The sequence below is a fragment of the Onychomys torridus genome, chromosome 4, assembly GCF_903995425.1.
Source record: "Onychomys torridus chromosome 4, mOncTor1.1, whole genome shotgun sequence".
Classification (NCBI taxonomy): Eukaryota; Metazoa; Chordata; class Mammalia; order Rodentia; family Cricetidae; genus Onychomys; species Onychomys torridus.
Window position 1 is genome coordinate 142,893,315 of NC_050446.1, and position 23,127 is coordinate 142,916,441.

General features: G+C 51.4%; 1 protein-coding gene across 1 annotated transcript in view; it reads right to left on the reverse strand.

Moving 5' to 3' along the window:
- Nucleotides 1-408: 408 nt before the first annotated feature.
- Nucleotides 409-23,127, reverse strand: part of Angpt4 (angiopoietin 4) — a 36,444-nt gene continuing 13,725 nt past the window's right edge. Inside the window, exons 2-9 of the mRNA XM_036186030.1 lie at nucleotides 19,492-19,647; nucleotides 17,746-17,867; nucleotides 15,404-15,642; nucleotides 11,855-11,970; nucleotides 9,396-9,497; nucleotides 6,635-6,801; nucleotides 2,514-2,644; nucleotides 409-1,238 (exon numbers count right to left, since the gene is read on the reverse strand). Of these exons, the coding sequence (XP_036041923.1) occupies nucleotides 1,078-1,238; nucleotides 2,514-2,644; nucleotides 6,635-6,801; nucleotides 9,396-9,497; nucleotides 11,855-11,970; nucleotides 15,404-15,642; nucleotides 17,746-17,867; nucleotides 19,492-19,647 (1,194 nt within the window). The 3' untranslated portion in view covers nucleotides 409-1,077. The remainder of the gene's footprint in view (nucleotides 1,239-2,513; nucleotides 2,645-6,634; nucleotides 6,802-9,395; nucleotides 9,498-11,854; nucleotides 11,971-15,403; nucleotides 15,643-17,745; nucleotides 17,868-19,491; nucleotides 19,648-23,127) is intronic.

Sequence of the window (23,127 nt, forward strand, 5' to 3'; positions counted from 1 at the left end):
TGTGTGTGTGTGTGTGTGTGTGTGTGTGTGTGTGTGTGTGTGTGTTTTCCTGTGTCATATACATACATGCGGAGGCCAGAGGTCAGCTTGGGTCTTCCTCAGCTACTTCTCCACCTTACTTTTTTCTCTCATTGACTCAGCTAGGTTGGCTGCTCAGCAAGTTCCAGAGACTCACCAGTCCCTGCCTCCCCAGTGCTGATTACAGGTCCCAATGGCCACACCCAGCCATCTGTGGGTGCTGGGTATCTGAGCTTTGGTCCTTGTATTTGCATAGCAAGAATTTTTACCAATGGAGCCATCTTCCCAGTCTTCATTTTCAAATAAGTCCATCTGGAGAAAGCTGCTTCCCCCAGCCCCTTCATGGGTGGCCTCAGGGCTTGGGGACACATGAAAGGCTCTGACAAGTCCTGCAGTTGAGAAAGCCCATTCTTTTTATTTGACCTGCTGTTTTTCTCTCACTTAATCCTACATACTTTAGAGAAGAGCCTTGGTTATTACCTGTAGAACGCAATCCAGGGCACACTGGAGTAAAAAGATCCCTCTCATACTTCCAGAAGCTTCTGAGAGACCAGACTGTCAGCCATTGAAGTCCAGGAGCCCCAGAGCACTGGGGAATAATGGCTAGCACTGGAGTCATGGGTAGGGGAGTGGGCACAGTGCCCAAGCCTTGGAAAGCGAGTCTGCTGTCATCAAGGCTGGGGGAACTTGGAATTGGAGAAGGAGAATAGACTCTCAGCCTCCCCTGGAGGAGAGCACCCCCAGCCTGCAAGCTTCTCCCACCCGCTGCAACCCCACCTTCTGAGGTGTCAAGTTCAGTCGGCCTCAGGTCATGGCAAGGAGTCCCTGCAGTTGGCAGGAGAAGGAAGAGCATTCCACAGAGGCCGTGCCTCAAGCACCCAGCATTTCACAATGGATGGACACAGGGAGGCAGGTGGCTCTTGTAATTTGGGGGCAAGGTAAGCTGTCTCTGGTGTCCTAAAATGTCAAGGATGAGCCCTGGGCACTGATTTCTGGGTGGGGGCCAGCTTGCCATCTGGGTTGAGAATCCTATGGCATCAGTCTCTGTAGGGCTGTGTGTCAGGCACCCATTGGCCGCAGCATCATGCGTGTGCCATGCAGTGAGTAGCTGGGGCCCCGGAAGTAGTGCCAGCGGATGCCATTGATCTTGTGTAAGTGTTGATGAACTGGATAGTAGATGCCGTTGAGGTTGGAGAGGCCACAGGCGTCAAACCACCACCCTAGTGGAAGAAAAAGGACAGAGTTTGGGGAAGGTGGGACACGGTGGCTTGGATTCTAGGAGGGTAGGGCTGGTGGACTGTCATCTTGGGGTGCCAGCTTGCTGAGGGCAGTGGGCTGGGTATGGGCAGAGGTGAAGCCAGAGCTTTGGAGGGCAGCAGAGGCTCTGGTCACAGCTCAGGCTCCTCTGTGACTTCCTGCTGTCTCTCTGACACCCTTATGTCCCTCTTTTGCCCTTGATGACCTCCTACCATGCTCTGTCATGTCTTCCCGTTGTTCCCTCTAGAGGTCTCTGTGTGTCCTCTGTCTGTGTCATCTTGCTTGTGTGGTTTCTGTCCTTGTTGAACTGTCTTCCCGTGGGGCTCTGTCTCCAGTGTGGTTTGCACACCTCCTGCCCATCTGTTGGGCTTTATTCCTCTCCTTGCTCTGTCTGCTGACTTCTGTACCTCTCTGCCTCTGCCACTTTGTGTCACTGTTGACCTCCTCTTGCCCTGTTCTCTATGACTTGAGTCTCTTCCATCTGTTTCTCCATCCTCTGGCTTTTATCCCTGCCAGAGCACTGCCTGACATAGAGGTGTGGAATGGACCTGCCTTTTTCTGCCTCTGGTCTCCCCCAGGCTGTTTCCACCTGGCCTGGGGAGTAGGGGAATCCTCAGACAATTGATGGACATCATGCTTTCCTGGAGCTATTCTTGGTGTCTCTCAGCTGGTCTCTAGAGAAATCTAGGGGTGTCTCTATAGGAGGTACAACCCCATGGGGACTCCAGTGACCTGGAAGAGGGAGGTTTGTCAGGAGCCTCAGCAGGAATACCCACCTCCAGACATCATCTGGACACACCTACTTCTAGACATCATCTGGGCACACCCACCTCCAGACATCATCTGGACACACCCACCTCCAGACATCATCTGGACATACCCTCCTCCACCTCCAGATGTCATCTAAGCACACCCACCTCCAGACATCATCTGGACATACCCTCCTCCACCTCTAGACATCATCTGGGCACACCCACCTCCAGACATCATCTGGACACACCCACCTCCAGACATCATCTGGACATACCCTTCTCCACCTCTAGACATCATCTGGGCACACCCACCTCCAGACATCATCTGGACACACCCACCTCCAGACATCAGTTGGACATATCCTCCTCTACCTCCACATGTCATCTAAGCACACCCACCTCCAGACATCATCTGGACATATCCTCCTCCACCTCTACATGTCATCTAAGCACACCCACCTTCAGACATCATCTAAACACACCCACCTCCAGACATCATTTGAGCACATTTGCACATGCAGTTATCATTGTCCATGTCGCTGGTGCTGAACTTGGTGCCCCGTGGAGCCAGGCTGTTCTTGAGCCCAGTCGAGCTGCTGCTTGCGTTCACAGAGAGGCTAAGAGCCCAGGAGAGGGGTTAGGGTGGGAAAGGAGTGCAGAGTCAGGTTGGTGCTCCCCAGAGGGCTTTGTTCTGGCAAAGTTCCCTTTCTGATGTTTTTGCAGGGAAAATAGCCTGCTCTGATGTCCAGGCCATTGCCCCTCCTGGTGACCGTCCATACTTCTCTGGGGTCACAGCACTTACTGCTGCTGGCTCTTTCTTATTTGCTGAATTTGGGTCCTAGAGAGCTCTGAGTGGGAGACACAGAATAAGGGCAACAGCTAGTAGTCTTTTGAGCATCTCTGCTCTGGGCCAGGCATTGTTACTCATTTCCATTTATACCTCACAATACCCTTTTCTACATGAGGATGTGGGGATGCAAGAGCCAAAGGAAGCTGCTCGCTTCTCAGAGTCAGTAACTGTCAGAGCTCTGGTGCAGTCTGGAGTGGCCTGGTATGGGCAGGGTTGCATCCTTTGCCTGCCAGCTGACAGCCCTGCAACTTCAGTGCATTGCAGCCGCTCTATTCCATACCTCTGCCTGAAAGCCTTCCCTGGACACACCAGACCCCATGGATCAACACTCAGAAAACCCCCAGCTAGGGGACAGAGGGCTTCTAATTCTTTGCCAGACTCCGTATCCCTGGTCACTATGTCCAAGCCTACAGGGCGATAATGACTGTGGAATGGGGGTAGGGCTGAATGCCTGCATTCAAACCCCAGCATGGCTGGTTGGTCACTGCCTGGCTTTGGGAAAGCATCTTCACCCCACTGAGGATTAGTGTCTTCACTTATTCAAATAGTGGCAAGAGACTTACTGTGACTTTGTTCACCTTGTGATTTAGTGACATCAGCAGGTGAAGTACGCTGAGGGGTTGGGGGGGCCTTGGTGATAGTACACATTCAGGACTGGGGACTCCCAAGGGACAGGTGAGCCTGGCTGAAAAATGTAAAGAAATCTTGCTTGAGCAGCTGAGGCAGGGGTTGACTTGGGAGCCACTAAGATGCTTCCATAGTAGAGGGAAGCCGATGGCCAGGACAGCCAGGGCAGGACCTGGTAGCCAGCCCTGCAGGCCCAAGAAAACATGGAGCCTCTATATGGCTGGCTCAGTCCATGCCTCTCACCCAGAAGCTCTATCTGGTTGTGGCAAGGCAGGGCATTCACGACCAGCCATGAAGGCCCAAGCGTGCCCTTAAATGTGAGGCTCTAGTCCTGGGGACCAGTGTTGCATAGAGGTTGGACCGGCTAGGGGCTCCGGGGTGGGGACTCACAGGCTGCCCACCCACTTATATGCTCTGGCTTCTTCCTCTGGCCATTAAACTCAGTCATGTCCCTCTTCTTTCTGGGAACCAGAATGGGAGTTGGTGATTCTCTGAGGACCTCAGGGTCCAGGAAACCTCACTTTGATCATGTATGCCTGAAGAAACTCAGATACTTGAATCTCTTGTGAATTCCCAAGTGAGAGCATGAAGTGTGTCCCACCATGTTCAGAGGGTTCCTGTCACTGCATCTGACAAACAAGGGTGCCTCCTGCCTATCACTGCTAGCCCTTTCCTGTCCTCTGGGCTTTTCTGTGGGTCCTCCCGCCTTAGCTGCTGACCTGGAGTTGGGACCCAGTACAAGCTGTCATTCTTCTCCTGCTCCTCCTTTGGCAGTTTCCAGGCCTTCCAATGGTTTCCAGGACCCCCATGCCCACTCTTAAGCCAGTCTTTCTGGCTTTTCCTTTATAAGTGGACACCTTATGGCCCCAGAAGCCCTAGTGAACATCTTATTCAGGTTTAGGGGATGTGTAATCCAGCTGGATGCCAACTCTTTGCCATTTCTTAAATGTATGTGTGTGCACATGTAGATGTGTGTGTGTATATATATGTTTGTGTGCATATGGAGGACAGAGGACAATCTCAGGTATCTTTTTTTTTTTTTTTTTTTTTTTTTTAATTTTGAGAGATTGTATTTATTTCATTGGCCCAGTGAGCCTCCTGATTCCACTTCTCCAGCCCTGGAGGTATAAGCATGTGCCACCATACCTGGCTTCAAAAATTCGGGTTCTGGGATTGAACTTGGGTCCTTATGCTGGAAAGGCATGAACTCTTTTATTGACTGAGCTATCTTTCCATCCCTTTCTGCCATTTTTGAGAACACGTAACTTTCTGGGATTACCCCCTCCCCCCCAAAAAAAGGCTCATTTGCCACAAGTATCACCCCTCCCACGAGACCTCTTTGATTGTCTTGATATAGCCCCTGGATATTGACCCTGGCAGCTACTGTCTCTCTGGAGGAAGTGGTTTGCCTGTGAACATGTCTATCCTGTACCACACTATCACTGCACTGGGATATGAGCAGCTTTGGGGAGGTAAGTCAAGGCCAGAGACTTTCCCAAGTGACCAGCACAATCCTGACACAGGGCAAGTTTCACTACTCTGTCATTAGGGCTCTGCAGCCTATTAAGTACATGCTGCTCTTTGAAGCATGACTGAGGGGGTAGCAGGGAGCTCTCCATGTTTCAGAGACAAAGGCGGAGCTGTATAAAAGACCACTCTGCATGCAAGGGCTTAGGGAAGGCAGAGACCTGAGCACAACTTTGGGTGGTGGACACAAACCTCATAGACTGTTAGACAGATGTTGGGATGGTGTAGTTTGGCCTTGGAATCTAGCATTTAAAGATCTCCATCATTTACCCAACACTTACCAAATGCTCGGTGCTTTACCATAGGTTATGATGCCAGACTCTGGCACTTGCAGAGCAGGCCAGTGGTACATGAAGGCTTCAATACGAAGAACTACTACAATACTATTTACCTGGGTGGGGGGGAGTATGATCAGGGCATTCACTCAGCAAATGAAAGGGTAGAGGGATTTGCTCAGAGTCACTCAGAAAGGGATGCAGGTGGGACACAGCCTTTCCTTAAGGGTCATTGGCATCAGTAGGCACCAGCAGGCTGTGTCAAGTTCTCCCTGATCAGCTTGGAGGATCTGGAGCCCCTGGCTCAGCCCTGCACAGCTCTAGGGATGCTGCCTCCAGCTCTGCCTCCTGTACCTCAAGCATCAGGGTGGGTGGAAGGCCCACTCCGCTGGAGGAAGCTAGGACATTTCATAAGAAAAGAGAGATATGGGAGGGATGCCAGGGGAGGCCCCTAGGCATACATTTACAGGGAGGGAGTCATTTAGAGATTCCCTGGGGGGAAGTAAGAGGTTCCTCAGCTTTCCAGAAGTTGTCTGCAGTTGTAGAGGGGACAGATGTCAGGGGGCATCTTTGCAGCCCCATGGGTGAGTCCATGAGCTCATTCTAGCCTGATTCAAAGATAGCCAAGACACTGGCTTAATTTGAAGATCAGTGGGTGTCTCAGAGGGGTGACAGCAGAGAGTGGAGACACAGTGGGTTTGATAACAGGGAGATCTAAGTTCAAATCCAGGATCCACCTTATCACTAACCCATGGATAGTAATGTCTGTCTCGTAAGACTGAGAAGAGAATTGCACTGTATCTGGAACATAGCAGGTACCTGGGAAATGCTTCTTTTCCTTACCACACACCATAAACCAGGCAGAGGAAGGGGAAGGAAACCTTGATGACTTGACCATAGCCTCATTCCCAACACTGCTGAGGAGCGCAGAGAATGCTGACCTTGATGTGCCCCAGTTTTATTCAGAGCTGCAAAGGGTGCTGGGGAGGGCCCTCCTTTCTCCCTGTGGGGACTTTTGCACCTTACCACAGGGCACAGGACAAACTGAGAAGTCAACCCCCACTCCTGCTGTCTGTAAATGGGGTGACTAACCTTGGAAGATCCCTTCTTGCTCTAGGCACGGTGGCGTCAGTGACAGTCTCTTCACCCCACCCAGTGGCCAAGATGTGCTGAGTGCTAAGCAGCCACCTCCAGATCCCGTGACGTGCACCCAAATGGGGGCCAGATGGTGGAAGTAGGAGACGCCCAGGGAATGACCCTGGGTGAAGACGCTGCAGCCGCTTGCCTTGGGACCCCAAACCACCCACAAGCCTGGGCCCCAAGCCCACCTGTACCGCTGCCTCTCATTGCCCAGCTGGAAGTGCTCATACTGGATGGAGGTCTGGCGGCCTTCCCAGTCCTGCAGCTCCACACGCAGCAAATAGGCCGTCCTGCTGGTGAGGTGGTGCACAGCCTCGTTGCCCAGCCAATGTTCTCTAGCAACATTACCAAAACCCTGTGTGGGAGGAGAGGAAAGGGTGGCTGTGTGCTGAAGAGGGATGGGGGAAGGGGTGTCTGTGGCTGAGGAGCTGGGCCAGCCCAGGCTCCATGGCCACTTATCCAAGGTCAGTGCCTGATGAGCAAGTTCATAAGAACAGTGTGCATGGGCCTGGGGCAGGAGGGGCTCCCTCCCAAAGACCAAAGATAAAGTGTTTGTAAAATTTAAACCCGCTAAAAATAACTGAAATCACATTCCTCCAAAGTCAGAAACACTCAAAACTCATTTGTGGTGATGGAGACCGGAATAGCTGGAAGAATGCTCATCGGGGAAGAGCAATTACTGTGCAGGAATGAGGGCTTGAGGTAGAATCCCTGGCACCCATGTACAAAGCAGACACAAGAGGACCACAGAGGCTCGCTGGCCACCAGCCTAGCTCCAGGCTAGTAAGAGACTCTGACTCAAGGGAGTAAGGAAGGGGGTCACAGAGCAGGACACCTGACACCTCCACTGGCCTCCTAGTGTGACTGGGAGCGCAAACCCACACATGTGTGTACACCACACAAGTAAACTCACACCCACAGACAATAAAATAGACGAAAGAAACAGCCACTACCTTTGGGGACACACCTATCGAGAGGGGCCCCAGGGGGCTTTCCAGGAAGTTGGGTATTTAGGTGTGAATGGCAGTCACATGGTGAGCCTGTGGGGAAATTCACAGAGCTTTCTGCTTTATAGTTGCAGACTCAGCTGCTTGCAAGTTAAGCCTCAGCAGGAAGAAAGCAGCTGAGCAGCTGAGCCAGCTGCCGGGCAGGAGTGGCAGGAGCACATTTTCCCAGAGGCAGGAGAGAGGCCCAATAGTTTCAGCAACAAAGAAATGTAAGGCCATAAGTCCTTAGAGTGTCTTTGTGACCCAAGCTCCAGGGTAGCAAGAAACTGATGACCTTGGCAGAGAAATTTCTCAGGACCAAGGACAGGGGCACATGGAGTCAGCAGTTGCCTTGATCTGCTGCTGACTGCTTAATGCTTTTAAGTCTTTATCTGGAAGATGGCTGGTGGACACCCATTGCTTGTGAATATCTTTTTCTATTTCTTTTACTTTTGAAAACTTTAAGGGATTTTAAGTCAACTTGCCAAAAATTCTATGTTCAAAATTTAACTGAAAACATAAAATTGGAAGGCAGCCTTTAAGCACTCACTGCCATCCAATACAACACACGTGTTCCTAGAGGCAGCAGCCCCACCTTGGAGAATTACCCCTATAATCCTAGTGTTGTGAAGGTGGAGACAGGAGGAGCAGAAGTTGAAGGTCATCTTCAACTACAAGGAGACTTTGAGGTCCACTTGAAATACAGGAAATCCAGAAGATGAGGAGGAAGAAGAGAAATTTGTCTTGTAGATGTGTTGCAGATGTGTACAAAGACGAGGAAATTCATAGAGCCTTTAATTCTAGTACTCAAGAAGCAGAGGCAGGTGTGTTTTAGGCCAGCCTGGTCTACATAGTGAATTCCAGGACAGCTAGTATTATAGAGAGACCCTATCTAAAAAAAAAAGAAAAAGAAAAAAGGGGAAGAGGAGGAGGAGGAGGAGGAGGAGGAGGAGGAGGAGGAAGGAGAAGTTCATTTAAGTCATATAGTCAGGAATGATGGGGAATTCTCTTTTCCCGTTTCACTCTTTGCATTATTCTTTCATGTATGTGTGTGTGCATGTGTGTGTGTGTGTGCACGTGTGTGTGTGTGTGCATGTGTGTGTGCATGTGTGTGCACGTGTGTGTGTGCACGTGTGTGTGTGTGCATGTGTGTGTGTGCATGTGTGTGTGTGCACGTGTGTGTGCATGTGTGTGTGCACGTGTGTGTGCACGTGTGTGTGTGCACGTGTGTGTGTGTGCACGTGTGTGTGTGTGTGCATGTGTGTGTGTGTGTGCATGTGTGTTTAATGGGGCTCTGTGTGTGTGTGCTTTGTACATGTGCATGTTCTGTGTATGTGTATGTGTGTGTGTGTGCATGTGTATTTAATGTGGGCTCTGTGTGTGTGCTTTGTACATGTACATGTTCTGTGTATGTGTATGTGTATGTGTGTGTGTGTAGTGCAGAGGTCAACCCCAGGGGTCACTCCTCAGGAGTTGGCCTCCTTGTTTTTGAGATAGGATCTCTCGCTGGCCTGGAGCTTGGCGATTCACTAGGCTGGTTTGACTTTGAGCTCCAGGGATCTGTCTGTCTGTGTCTCCAGATCTGGAACCACAGGATTGTTCCACCCTTCTCAGCTTTCTTATATGGGTTCTGGGGATCAAGCTTAGGTTCCTGTGTTCACCCAGGAAGCATTTCACTACTGAGCTACTTCCCCAGTCCCTCCTGGGAGTCGTTAAAAAGCATTACCAATATGCATGTGTTACTTTTGCAAATATTAAAACAAAAATAAAATTTCATTCTTAGGACACATGTGAGAAATGTCCAAAGAGGGCTCAATTTGAGGTCGGGATCTGGAAAAGCAAATGAGCCTGAGCTTCAGATGAGCTGGGCTTTTGCCCTGGGGAGAGTTAAGGGCAAGCCAGTTCCCACCCACAGCACCCCCTTCACAGGCTCTGGCTGGGAGCCCCCAGAACAGCATATTACCTCTTTGTATTCCTCCCAAGTCCTCTGGAAACTCATGCTTCCATCCTGCCTGCGCTGGATGAGAGTCCAACCACCTCCGTCAGTCTCCATGTCACAGAACACCTGGTGGGGAACACACATCACAGCTGGAAGCTCTTGAAGGTGCCACAAGCCAGCCTAAATGTAACTTGACTGAACTCTGCCCTTCTCCAGCAACAGTGAACCTGAGGTCAAGAGCATCAGGAAAAGCCAGACTCAGACTCCCCACTCACGTCAATTATCTTTCAAGGAGGCAGGTGAGAGGCAGGAGAGGGACATAGAGGCTCTCTCTCTCTCTCTCTCTCTCTCTCTCTCTCTCTCTCTCACACACACACACACACACACACACACACACACACACACACACACACCACACGAGGTGCTTCTGATTCGTTAGTACTGCAGGGGTTCACGTTAGACACCTGACAGGAACAACCTGGAGGAGGAAGGACTTACTTTGCTCATGGCTTAGGAGTGTTTTTGGGACACAACTGCTCGGCATTCTGTCTTGGGACAAAACATTATGAAAGAGAGAGAGAGAGTGTGTGTGTGTCTTCAACTCATGGTAGATAGGAAACAGAAGGACTAAACCTCGACAGATGTGTTTCTACTGACCCACTTCTCCTAAGAAGGCTCTATTGCCTATTCCTTTCAGAACCTTTCAGAATAGCACCACTAGCTGAAAACCAATTACTTGGCTCATGACTTCATGAGGTCAGACCATAGCAAGCAGAGGCAATTGGATGCAGTGTAGTCGCAGGGCTCGCTATTCCAATGGGCAGACGGGATTAATGTCTTCTGAGCACCTACACACTAACTTCTGTTCAAGGCAGGGGTTGCATGTGTGAATAAATGAAAGGTCCTTTCTTTCAGCAGGCTTGCAGCCTAGCTCAGCTTACTCTTTCAGCCTGGGTTTGCTCACACGTTCTTCCAACTGGTTCAGTACCTGTTTGTCCAACAGTGAACATGGTTATGTTGCCTGGCCCTGCACTAAGTGAGCTATTGCTAAGTAGGAGATGGATAAGTCACAGGGCTGGCTGGCATCGGAGGAGGCTCTGGTAGGGCAAGCTGACTACTGGGAGTATGACTGCCTGGGTAGCTACAAGGAGGCAGTCACTGGAGACTCCTGGAAAGCTTCCTGGAGGAGGTGGCTTTGGAAGAGGGTATCAAGTGATGAGGTACTTCTAAGTAGAAGTGGCTGGAATTTTCAGAGAGAGATAGATAGATAGATAGAGAGAGAGAGAGAGAGAGAGAGAAAGAGAGAGGGAGAGAGGGGGGGTATAGGGCTCATCAGGCCCACAGAGGGAGGGAAGGAAGGCAGTTGTGAGTGCAAAGGGTACAGGGAAGCCCAGAGAGGTGTGCAGCTAAGAGAGACCAAAGACACACCAAGATCAGTGCTCAGAACCCTTGCCTCCCAGGCCACCTCCTGTCTCTCCATCAGTGGCTTCAAATTCCAGCCATTCACATCTGCCTACATTCCGCTGCAGCTGAACTTACTCAACTTCACAGGACACATTTACTTTCAAAGTGCTCACACCCAGACGGTAGAAGCCCATTGGAAAGGAAGCCTTATCAGTATTGTAAAGGGAAAGCCAGAGACACTCGCCTTATCCAGATGGCTGTAAATACCAGGAAAGCAAGAGTGTTCTGAAGAACCGGCTAGACTGGCCAGGGCAAGGTCCTCGGCTTGATCTCTTTGTGTGGAAAGGGGAGTGTGGCAGGTTATGTAGAACCACAAAAGTCAATGGGGGGATGTGCGTCAAACAAGGCTACTGCCCCCAACACATGCAGAAAAGTCAGACTGGAACTTCCTCTATAGGCTCGTTCCCATTCCCTCTGGCCTGCCCCAAACCTCGCTCCTGGCATCTGTACTTCCCCTGACCCCCTACTGTGGGGGGAGGGGCAGATGGACAGACAGACAGATGACTGTCAAGCTCAGGGCACCCTTGCAGCCTCTCACTGGATGGCATTCTCCCCCTCCCCCCATTATGCCGTCACCAGATTCACAGACCCAACTCCTGCTTCTCCTGGACTGTGAACAGAATAACCCGCTTGGGCAAAGTCAACTAGGAGTGCCCGGGACCATCCGTGATATGAGCGGCCAGCCATCTCTACCAACAAAGAACAGTTTCCTGAGACTTGGCTTAGAAACCTGGTTCTGGAGAAGATACTCCAGGAGTTCCACACCACAAATGAAATGTCTAGAATGTTTCCTGAGCAGGGGCCTCCAGTACCAGGGTATACTGCTAGCTCTGTGAACTTCTGCTTCATCCCTTCCTCAGAAACCTGCCTGGTGCGTGTTTCCAGAAACAGGGCTCCTGCCTTCTCTGGGCTCTCAGATGGGGGATAAAGCCTAGTATTGATGTTGTGGGGTGAGAGGGTCTATCAGAGACGCTCTCAGCTCAGCACCATGTCAAAGACCCTGTCCAGGAGCGCCTCACCTTGAGAGGCCTTGTCATGTTGGCCACACGGATGGTGTAGACGCCGCTGGTGTTGGCTCCGGAGCGCTTGATCTCTGCACAGTCCTGGAGCAGCTGCTTAGGTATCTTTAAGGAGACTGCAGAGGAACAAAGCAAATGTCAGCTGGAACACAGGCATGGCAGTGCCCACCCAGAAGGCTAGCACTGGGTAGCAGAGGTAGGGGGCGTCTGAATTTGAGACCTACCTGGATCATAAGATCTTATTTCAAAATAAAGGAAGGAAGGAGAGAGAGAAGTGGAGGAGGAAGAGAGGGAGAGAGGAGAAAACATCAGCTGGAAGTGAGTGAGGAGAAAGAGAAAGGAGACCTGCCTGCTCTGTGCACATTCTGACTGGGGACAGGAAGATGAAGAAGGTCTCTTCCAGGAGGGGAGGGTGAGCTGTGACCATCCAGGCGAGGTGTGTATGTGTGTGGGGTATCTGTGCAGAGGGAGCAGCATGCTATCAATATCCCCGGATAGGAACAGCTTTCTGCAGGGGATGTGGTGAAGGGAGGCTCATTGGTGTCCACTCTGAGATTAGGAGTACTGGCACAGACAGGGTGAGGAAAGAAAGAACATCAGGAAGCCTGGGCTTCTGCAGACTCAGCAGCTTTAAATGCCAGCCAGAGAGACCTGACTCAGGGCTCTGGCAGAGTGCTTTGCCCGAGTGGATTGGGCTAGAGCAGGGGATGCCCAAGCTGCCAAGCTCCAGCACATGGAGAGGGCAGGTGACACCTGCCTCTCATTGAGGTACTTCCCATGTTCCAGGGCAGGAAACTGAAGCACAGGATGAGGTCTGACTTAAGGGCTCCCAGCCTCCCCTTCCTGGAGTGCCTTTGGGAGGGGACCTGGGCTTTCCTATGGCCCACCGACAGGCTGGATCTCCTGCAACCCCAGTTAGAGACCACTCATCCTGCTCTTTCTGAAAGTTGATGACTGGCCTTCAAGGGCCCATGTATATTCCCTAAGCAATGTGTTCTTGAGATCTGTTAATTTAATGACTGGAATCCACCATGACCCCCTGGATATAAAGGGAGTTAAAAATCATCTGTCTATCTCACTTAAGCTTGGGATGAGATTCAACTAGAACCCAATCTCTCCAAGAGGCAGGGACCTAAGGATGGAGCTGAAGTTGTGGGGGGATGGTTATCAATACAAATAAAAAGACAGGATGGGGGCAGGACTTCCTGTTTGGGCCTTGTACCTGGATGGTGGCTCCCAGATACTGTCATTGAAAGACACATTTGAAGGAGGCTGTTCCGCACCACAAATGAAATGTCTAGAATGTTTCTTGAGCAGCGGCCTCCAGTACCAACATGTCAGCAGCCCCCAGATCCCCATAGCCCATAGGGAGAGGGAGGCCAGACAAATACAGGGGAGGTAATGGCTCACACAAGCAGGGACAGGCCATGCTGTACCTAACAAATCAGGGCAGAGCTGGGAGCGGGCCTGGGGTTTCTAGCTACTCTCTCTGAGGCTCTGTCCACAGCCCATTTCCTCAGTGAACAGTAGCAACAATAACAGCCCAATAAAAGTGCTTTTACCTGGGACTGTCGTGTTGGAGGGTTTCCTAGGAGCCAAGTTCTGCTGGGAGCATCTTGGGGTCAGGAAAAAAATGGGGATGCAGGGGATGGCATACAAATAAAACAGGACTGATACAGCCATGAAACAGTTTGATGGAATGTGTGCCTGGGTGCTAACCCTGTCCAGTTCCACTCCCTCCTGGCCCTAGGCACCACACAGAGCCCTGCCAGTGTGGCCTTTATTGTGTTCTCTGCACAGAAGTGCTGAAGGCTTCTGTCCTGCCATCTAGGTGAGAGGTCACATGACTTAGGAGGCGAGGGAAGCAACCAGGCTTGAACCCTGCTCTCTCCACTGGCTGGTCCTTCCCCTCTCTACCCTTCCCTGGGCTTGGGTGTCATGGCTGAGTACAGGGAGACTGTGCAAATGGATTGCTGACGGGGGCTGCTTTCACATGGGCAAGGCTGTGACCCTGTCCTTCACATTGTGACTCAGACTCTCTGAGATAGCTGGGCTTCTCCCCCCCCCCCCCCCCCCCCCCCGCTCTTCTCCCCAGGTACCACTGGCTGGGAGAAAGCTCTGCAGCTATAGGAGGCTGGCTCTCCACCAGGCTTCAGCATGCCCTGACTCATCCTTTGCTCAGCTCCCCTTCACCATCTCCCATGGGATCTCCATCTGTCCAGAGGCCAAAAAGGAACTCCCGAAAGTCTTTTCCTGGTGACAGTCAGGGACAGGTGTTTGGACAGTGTGTGATGAGTGCTTGACACACTCTCCCACTGGGCTCAGAGAATAGACATTCAACCACAGTGGGAGGCAGTAGAGCTGTGGGCCTGCAGAGAAAGGCACCAGCCCAGGCCCTGGCCCTGTCTGTGAGAAACCATGGGACTCACACTGGTTGTCTTGCTGCCAGGGCTGTACACAACCCCATAACAGCTTCTGGTCACTTCTGGGTTAGAAGGCATCTACCTCTCCTACGCATGGCTTCCCTGGCCTGCTGGACTGAGGGAGGAGTCATGGTGGGATCCTCTACCCCAGTTTCCTATCAGCCTGGGACCCCTTCACATGCTTAAAGCTGGGTACCTTACTGAAGGCCCAGCCTCCTCCAAGGTGGTTGCAGATTGTCCTACAGCAGGAGCCCCTTTGGCATTTCCCCCGCCAAGCCAGTGTCCACTCCATACTAGTCTGTGCCTTCTAAAAGAAGTCCCATTCCACCTAGCCCCTCTTGTGCCGCTGCTGGCCTTAGGCTGAAGTGCCCTCTTCCCAGCTCAGCCCCTTAGCCTTCTGAGCTGTTCAAGCTGTAGGTGGATAGCTAAGAGTGCCTGGGATACAGTGGGCCCTCAGTGAAGATGCACTTTCTCCTCCTTCCCACTGAGACCTGCCAAGCGATGGGAAAGTTTTCCTGCTGGGTTCCTGCCACCCAAGTCCCTGCCTGGCACACAGTGGGTGCTCAATAAATGCTTGTTGACTGACTGACTGAAGATGGAACCGGGCATGCCAAAGAGGGCTGTGGAGCAAGGTAGGAATCTCTCCTTTCTGTGGCAGTCTGGGGATGCCACATTTCTTTCCACTTCCATATGGCTTTCTAAGCCCAGGAGCAGGAGCATTAAGGGGAGCAAATTCTTGAGACTCATTGGTCTGATTCCTCCATGTTATGGGGGAACTGAGGCCCAGGGAGGCATGTAGCAAGCCAAGCAAGAGGAGCTGGATGGCTGGGTATAGGGACACATGGCTTTAATCTGACACTAGAAAGGCAGAGGCAGGTAGATCTTTGAGGCCAGCTCAGTATGCATAAGAAGTTCCAAGAGGTCAGGCGAGACTCTGTTTCAAAGGGAAAAAAGGGAGCTGGGACACAGATTAGTCAGTGTAGACTGCAGTTGTCTGTGTTGTTATCTCATCTCTATTCAGCAGATGGGGAAACTGAGGCCAGGAGTGAAACAGGAGCATGGCTAAGGTCTCTTCCCTCCCTCTTTGGTTCTCCACCCCAGCCCATGCATACTCCCTCCTGCTCACCAGGGCGCTGGTCCTGGGCTACAATGCGAACCAGGCGCTGTACTAACTCCATCAGCTGCTGCTGCTGCTGCTGTAGGGAGCTGGAATTGCTGCTGAGGGCCTGCAGATTATGCTTCAGGTTAGTCAGGGCTCCAGTCTGGTGGCCCAGGAGGCTCTGCAGTTGTTCCCTCTTGTCTTGGAGGCTGTTCATCTGGGTCTGGTGCTGTGCTTCCAAAGCCTGCAGCCTGCTCTCCAGCGCTCTGCCAGGTGGGACATATAGGAGTGAGCCCAGGGTCTCTACCCCCAGTGCTCACCCCATCCCCAGCTTCCATGGGGCTGAGTATGACAGCTACACACACCATGCAGACACTCAGAGATGCTCAGTGTGTGACTCTGCCACAGGGTCACACAGCCTGGTAGTCTGTGTCCACTGTAGCTCAGATTAAGAGAGAGAGAGAGAGAGAGAGAGAGAGAGAGAGAGAGAGAGAGAGAGAGAATGTGGAGTCACATGAATAGGAGTAAGTAGAGAAATGAGGTCAGCAGGGTGGGACCCAGCAACAAGCAAGTAGTCACAAGCAAAGCCCAGAAGCTGTGTCTATGACTGGTGTGCCTCCCCAAAGGAGCTAGTCTCTAGGGAGTGTGAGCATGATACTGCTCACATGTGAGAAAGGGCGACATAGGAGATGCCCAACAGCCAGGACTGGTGGGCCCGTTCTGTTTTGGGTTCTCAGGATCGTGCTGGAGAGGATGGAGGTGGAGGATGGAGGTACTGGTAAGGTGTGAGGAAGAGGAGGTGGGGACTAACCTGGCATGGCAGAGCCTCTGGTGGAACCCCAAGTGTGGGAGACAAAAAAGAGAGGAAGAAAGGAACGCACGGCAGTATGGAGGTGCTGGGGACAGACGGACAGGGTGTGGAAAAACGCTAAGAGCCTCAGTGTGGATGCCTGGAAGGAATGAGACAGACACCCTGAGTATGGCAACTGTACACACCACCGAGGCTCAGAGGTGCTCAGTAGCTCAAATCAAGGAAGGTTGAGAGGCTGTGGAGTCACAGCGTGATAGAGGAACAAGGCTGGGTTCCGATAGAACAGATACGTGTGACTGGCTTGCTCTGCTGTGTTTCTATATTTGTTCACTTAGTACTAGGGGTGGAACTCAGGCCCTGGCTCATATTAAGTGAGTACCCCACTTCTGAGTTGAGCCGGCCGCTTGCTTTTATATCACGTGGGTCTATTAGCACAATAAGCACAAGGCATATCTTGGTATAAAAAGCAAAGACACATTTAAGAAAAGGAACCTTTCCACTCAGCTCTCCTTCTTTAGGAGTTTTCTACTGTCTGTGGGAAATGAGAGTACTGGTGTACCACTGGGTAGATCAGTAAAAAGCTGGTCATGACCTTGATGTCTACTGACTGGGGACTGGGAAACAGACACTGAGGAACTCTGGGAAGTTGGAGAAAGGAACAAGGTGTGCATCATTCAGCTGCAGAAGCAGGTTATGGGCCTTGGGTGTCGGATTTCCCTGCCTTGTCTCTGCCTCAGGGTAAAGACTGTTTGTCTGGGTAAGTTCAGGTGTCTCCAGTGCATGCTTATATGGAGCACCAGATTGACAGTGAGGATGGATGCTGGGAACTGCTTTGTCCAGGAAGGGGGTGTGGATGGGTCAGGTCAGGCTTGTGTACTCACAGTTACGGAAGCCAGTGAAAGTTCACAGTGTGGATTGTAAGGTGTGAAAATTGTATCTTAATAAAGTACTGAAAATTCAAAACAGAAAGAGAGAGATGGGTGTGGTGGTGCAAGCCTCATGCCAGTACCTGAGGCTGAGGCAGGAGGATAGTAAGTCTGAAACAACTGGGTTACATAGTGAAAACCCAGCTGAAGCAAAACAAACTGATAAAACAAAAACAAAAACTCCAAACAAGGGCAGTGTGTGTGTGTGTGTGTGTGTGTGTGTGTGTGTGTGTGTGTGAGTATGGTGGGGCCGGGGGGATATTGAGGGTTGACTCAGAGGTAGAGAGCTTACTTAGCATGTGCAAGGAACTGGGTTCGATCACCAGTACCACACAAAGAAGCGAAGTGGGCCAGAAAGAATCAAAGGAAAATGCACAGTCTGTGTTGATGCCAAATGTTGGGAGCCAGGACTGCTGCTGCCTGGGCTAGCCTGCTCTAACATCACCAGCACTTGTTTGGGTTCTAAGCCCAGTTCTGATCCTTATCCAGCCCTAACCTCACCCCAACCTTGTCCCTAGTCCTAGGTCCATCCCACAGTGGTCCTTCACCCCAGTGCACATCCAGGTCCCGGTCCCATCCTGACACTGGCCAGCTCCAGCTTCTCACCCCAGCTTCAGCCCTCCCCTGCTCACCTGTTGCGACTCTGCAGCCGCTGCAGCTCATGGCTCTGCATCAGCATTTGTCTCTCCAGCTTGTTGGTGGACAGTGAGTTCTCCAGCATTTGGATCTTCATGTGTGATGTCTGGTTGAGGACCTGTCCCAACAAAGCAGGAGGTTTGTGGGGGCATGAGCTATATAGGCCCAAGGGCCTGCTACTCTTGAAGCTTGCCAACCCATTGCAGAGTGCTAAGCTATTAGTTTCCATAGCTACCAACTTACCATGGACCCTACCTGACTTATCTGGTTTCTGATTTGCCCTTCCTCATCACTGGTTTTGCACATCAGTTCCAATCTTCAGGCTGTTCAGGCTCCAGAGACATATCCTTGACCCCCACATGCAATCAACCCATCAGCCTCATCTTCCAAATGGCCCCTAACCACTTCCTTTCCCTCCAAGTTGGTATGGGATGTTGGCCTGTCCTAGCTAGCTTCAGCTGTTAGCTTGACAGCTCAGAGTTATGGATGGAGTCCCAGTTAGGAGAGTGCTTCTATTGGATCGGCCTGTGGACATGTCTGTGAGGCATTTTCTTGATTGATGATTGATGTGGGAGGGCCCAGCCCACTGCAAATGATGCTACTCCTGGGCAGGTGGTCCTGAGTTGTATAAGAAAGCAAACTCAGCAAGCCATGGAGAGCCAGCCATAAGCAGCATTCCTCCATGGTTCCTGCCCTGGCTTCCTTCAGTGATAGACTGTTATCTGGAAGTATAAGTTAAATAAACTCTTCTCTCCCTAGGTTGCTTTCAGTCACGATGTTGTTTATCCTAGCAACAGAGAGCCAACTCACTCACTGTCTCCTGTCTCTCATTCAGTGCCCTGCACTGGCCTCCCAGGGCTCCCTGCTCTTGCCTTATCCCCTTCATCCCTTTCCTACAAAGCAGTTGAGGCAGCCTTTCATGCTGTGGCCCCCTTGCTCAGAATCCTTCTGTGAAAAGCTCACTTCATGACTCAGTTTCCCTCTGTACCTCCCTGCTCTGTCTCCTAGGACATCGCTCTCCTCTGTGTTCCGGGAGTAGCCAGCAGGCTCTACCTCTAAGCTTTTAGACATGCTGTTCTTCTCCCTGTCTGGTGTGTTCTTCCTAGCAACTTGGCCCAGGTTGTAGGAGCACGGCATCCCAGTGTCTTTCTGACCTTGCTGCCTGGACTCATAGCCTCCCATTCTACCCATGCTCCCAGCACACCCCTCTTTCTCTCTGTGCTGTGCTGGTTCCCCTGGAATGGCCACAGAGTAACCTACAGGGGCCAGGTATCCTGCTTGCCTTCTTGGTGGGTTCCAGGGGAACAGATGTTGGACTGCTTCGCTTAATGCACTAAACTGGAACCGGGGTCTCTCATGGTGTCTGGCACACAGGGGGGCTTTAGCAAACAGTTGTTCCTTCCTCACCCCCTGCTTGGCCTGTTGAAGTCACAAGGTCTTTTATCATCCGGTTCTGTCAGTGTGCCATAATCCCTGGGACAGAGCTTTGCCAATGTTGCCTTCCCCCAGTGCCCAGCATAGTCTTGTCATTTAGGTCATGCAGAGAAGTCAGACCCAGTGTGGCAGTCTCAAAGAGATTGCTGGTTATGTGAATGTGTCATCAGGGAGAGGAGGCCAGGGGCCTTCAGGCCCAGAGAGGCACCCCCCACACATACACACCTCACCGGGACAGTGGCATAGACACCGGAACAGAGAAAGGAAGTCTGAGGAACAGCCTAGCCTTCTGGTGGCCCTCCTGTTACCTGGGCCTCCACAGCAGTCAGCTTGTCAGTCTGAGCCATGGTCTGGTTCGTGAGGTTGGTGCCCAGTGCCAGCATGGTGGTGGTCTCGTTCTGGACTGTGTGCTGCTGGGCCTGTGCCGGGTTTGACCTCAAGTTCCTCCGGATGGACTGCTCCAGCTGTAGGGAGACAGAGGGCTGCAGTGTCAGGGCAGGCCTGGGAGAAGCCTCCTGGTCCCCGCCCCCCAAAGCTCCATGGCAGAGCACAGAGCAGCAGTTGGGGTAGATACCTGGTTGAGATTGTGCCATGTCAGGGCACTGCCCCCTCTCCTAGGTTTCGTCCACTGGCCTCTGTCTTTATTCTGTCTTGTTGAAAACAGTCTGTCTCCCACTGAGCAGTCAGAAGTGTCTTGTTGAAGCTATGCCAGCCACACCCCTCCTTTGCTCTGTGTTATTCCAGGGTTCCCATTTCACAGGAAAAGCTTGATGTTTTTCAGTTTCCTCCATAGCCAGCCTACCCCTCCCTCCACCCTTCCTTCCATCTCTCATTCTTCTCCAGAGGCCATGTGTGACATTCGATTACACTGTGGAATATTTGTTTAATGATACAAAGATGTGTTGCGTTCTTTTATTTGTATTTGTTTACTTGGTGAAGCTGTGTTACTTTCTCTGTCTAAAACACCTGATGGTCTAATAAAGAGCTGAACAGCCAATAGTGAGGGCAGGAGAAAGGATAGGCAGGGCTGGTAGACGGAATAAATAGGAGGAGAAATCTGGGAAGAGAAGACAGAGGAGTGAGAGAAGGAGGAGGATTCCAGGGGTCAGCCACCCGCTACACAGCAAGGCATGGAGAAGGATAGGAAAGGTGTATAGGATAAAGATAAAAGCCCAGAGGCAAAATGGAGAAGAGAAACAGGATACTTTTTTTTTGAGACAGGGTTTCACTGTGTAGCTTTGGAGCCTGTCCTGGAACTGGCTCTGTAGACCAGGCTGGCCTCGAACTCACAGAAATCCTCCTGCCTTCTACCTCCTGAGTGCTGAGATTAAAGGCATGCGCCACCACCGCCCAGCCTTTTCTTGTTTTGTTTTTTGTTTTAAAATAGGATAATTTAAGTTAAGTTAGAAAAGCTGGCTAGAAACAAGTCAAACTAAGGCTCGGCATTCATAAGTGAGAATAGGTCTCCATGTATTTATTTGGAAGCTGGGTGACAAGCCCCCAAAGAATGAAAAAAAAAAAAAAAAACCAACTATATCCATGCCTCCACACGTCCCTCCCACACAAACATGCACCCACCTCAGGTCCTTTGCAATTGCTATTCCCCCAGTACTCACGTGGCTCACTCCCTGAGGACATTTCATTGACGACTCGGTCTTATCATTCCTTCCTTTTATGCCAAGCATCTCTTTTCATCTCTTACCCTCCAGAACGTCAACTACAGGAAGCCAGGGGCACAATCTTGCTCAATATTCCATTCTCCATATCTAACACACCCCCAGGTACACAGTGGGTGCTCAATCATTGTGTCCAAGGAATTGCTAGGCAACGGGGCACAGCATGGATCAGAGTGTAGCTCTCACGCCCTGCCTTTCCCCCAGCTTCCTAAGGGAGAGCCAGCCTGTGGCAGGGGCGGGGTGGGGGGGGGTGAGGTGGGGTGGGCTCATGTCTTTCCCTTGTACAGGTTTCCAGGTCCATCTGCCAAACTGAACTTTCTTTTAGCCCCGCTGTCTGCCAAACAGAGAAGAAGTCACAATATCTAAGAGTCCTGGACCCCTGGAGCTGGCTTTCTTTCTTTGGCCACGGCGTTGGTCTGCTGAGAAGCCAAGATCAAGTTGGAGAGGTGAACAGTGAGTCCTCAGGCTGAGCCACTCCGTCACTGCTCCTGGCTGCACACACTGCCTGGGTCCCTCCTCTGTCTCAGGCCAGAACTCAAGCTTCCTTAAGATCCACTGGGGCCACTCAAGGGGCCCTTGGAAGGTCAGGGCTCTCAGGGAGGGATGGGGATCTTGACTGGGGGGTCAGGCTCACTCAGGCTGATTCTTTCTTCATTTCCTCCCTTCTCTGTCCAACCTCCCTTGTCCCTTCTCTGTCCACCCATCACTTCCTGCCATGAGCACTTCGGAAGTTGCATGCTCCACTGCCAGTCCCAGTGGTACACTGGGAAAGTGCTGGAGATGCCTGGAGTGTGACCCATGGACCAGCCTCACCTTAGAAACATGGGTTTCCAGACCTGGTCCAACACTACTGAGTGTGGAACCAGTGGGAAGGCAGCTGTGTGTTCTTTAATAAGCCTCCAGCTAAAACTGAGACTTCAAAGTGGGGCACACAAGGAAGAAGGGTGGGCCAGCGTGGAGCTTCTCCAGGCCTCTGCCCTCACCTCCCTTCCTCCTCTGCATGTCACTGCTCCTAACCCTTTCTTGCAGCACATGGAGGATATGTGCTCACAGATGCATCTGAACCCTAGGGCCCCACCCCTTCTAGCTGCCTCCTACTTTCTCTCTCCCCAGAGTGATGGTCCTTGACTCCTATCTTGTTCTACACAGGGTCTCTTGCTCACCCCTGCTGATTAACTTGCCCAAGAGCTTCCAGGGGGAAATTCTCTTGTCTCAGTCTCCCATCTCGTAGGAGTGCTGGAATTACGGACATGTGCTGCCTGCATCTTGCTTTCCATGGGTTCTGTGGATGTAGACACAGATCCTCATGCCCGTGTGGCCAGGGCTCTATCCATTGGGTTGTCCCTCTAGTCCTGTCCACGATCCTCTAATTCACCTTGTCATGGTTTCCGTGACCCCTTATTTCATACTGGAACTATCACCTCATAGCTGCTGGACACACATACACCCAAATACACCCTCCTTTTACAACCTAGCCACTGCTGAATGCTGCCTCTCCTGGTCTCTTTGCCTGCTTATTCCTTCTTTCCCTAGGCTTGTGGGGGGCGGTCCTCAATAGGGGACCAGAGGGTCTGTGAAGAGATTTCAGCAGTCCATGACATTCAGTGAGTGCAAGATGACATTGGATTTGGATTTGGATTTGTGATTGCAACTAGGCACTTCCATCAACTTTAGTTCAGGTCACGAAGAAGAGCTGGCCCAGCAGGCCGTGACACCATGGCAGAGAGAAATTCTGAATGCTTACATCCTTAGCAGGCTCTTTACAGAATCTTTTTTTCTCCCTCACTCAGTGTGACTATGGAATTGTAGGAGTTACCAACCCACCACTGGATGAGGCAATGACTTCACTGTCAATTTGGTCTTTAATATTTGGATTATAGCTACAGTATTAGTTGATGCTCTTCCAAAGGCCTTGACTTTAGTTTTCCTTGTGTGTGTGTTTGTGTGGCCTTTTGAGACAGGGTCTTGCTCTATAGCCCATCACTTGGGAGTCTGATCTTGAGCCCACAGCAACCCTCAAGCTTTAGCCCCCTGAGTGCTGGGGCCATGGGCATGTGCCACCATCCCTAGTTGATTGTATATTTTTCTAAGAAAATCATAGGTTTTCTCTGGGGCCAGAAGCTGAAGGGCTCAGTGCTCCAAAGACCCTGGGGTACTGCCCATGTGCTTCAGACACTCCTGGGACTTTCATAGCTCATGACTTACCATTTCCTATGAGGAATTCTTCCTGGACACCTCTCCATGTCTACACAGGTTTCAAAAAGCATC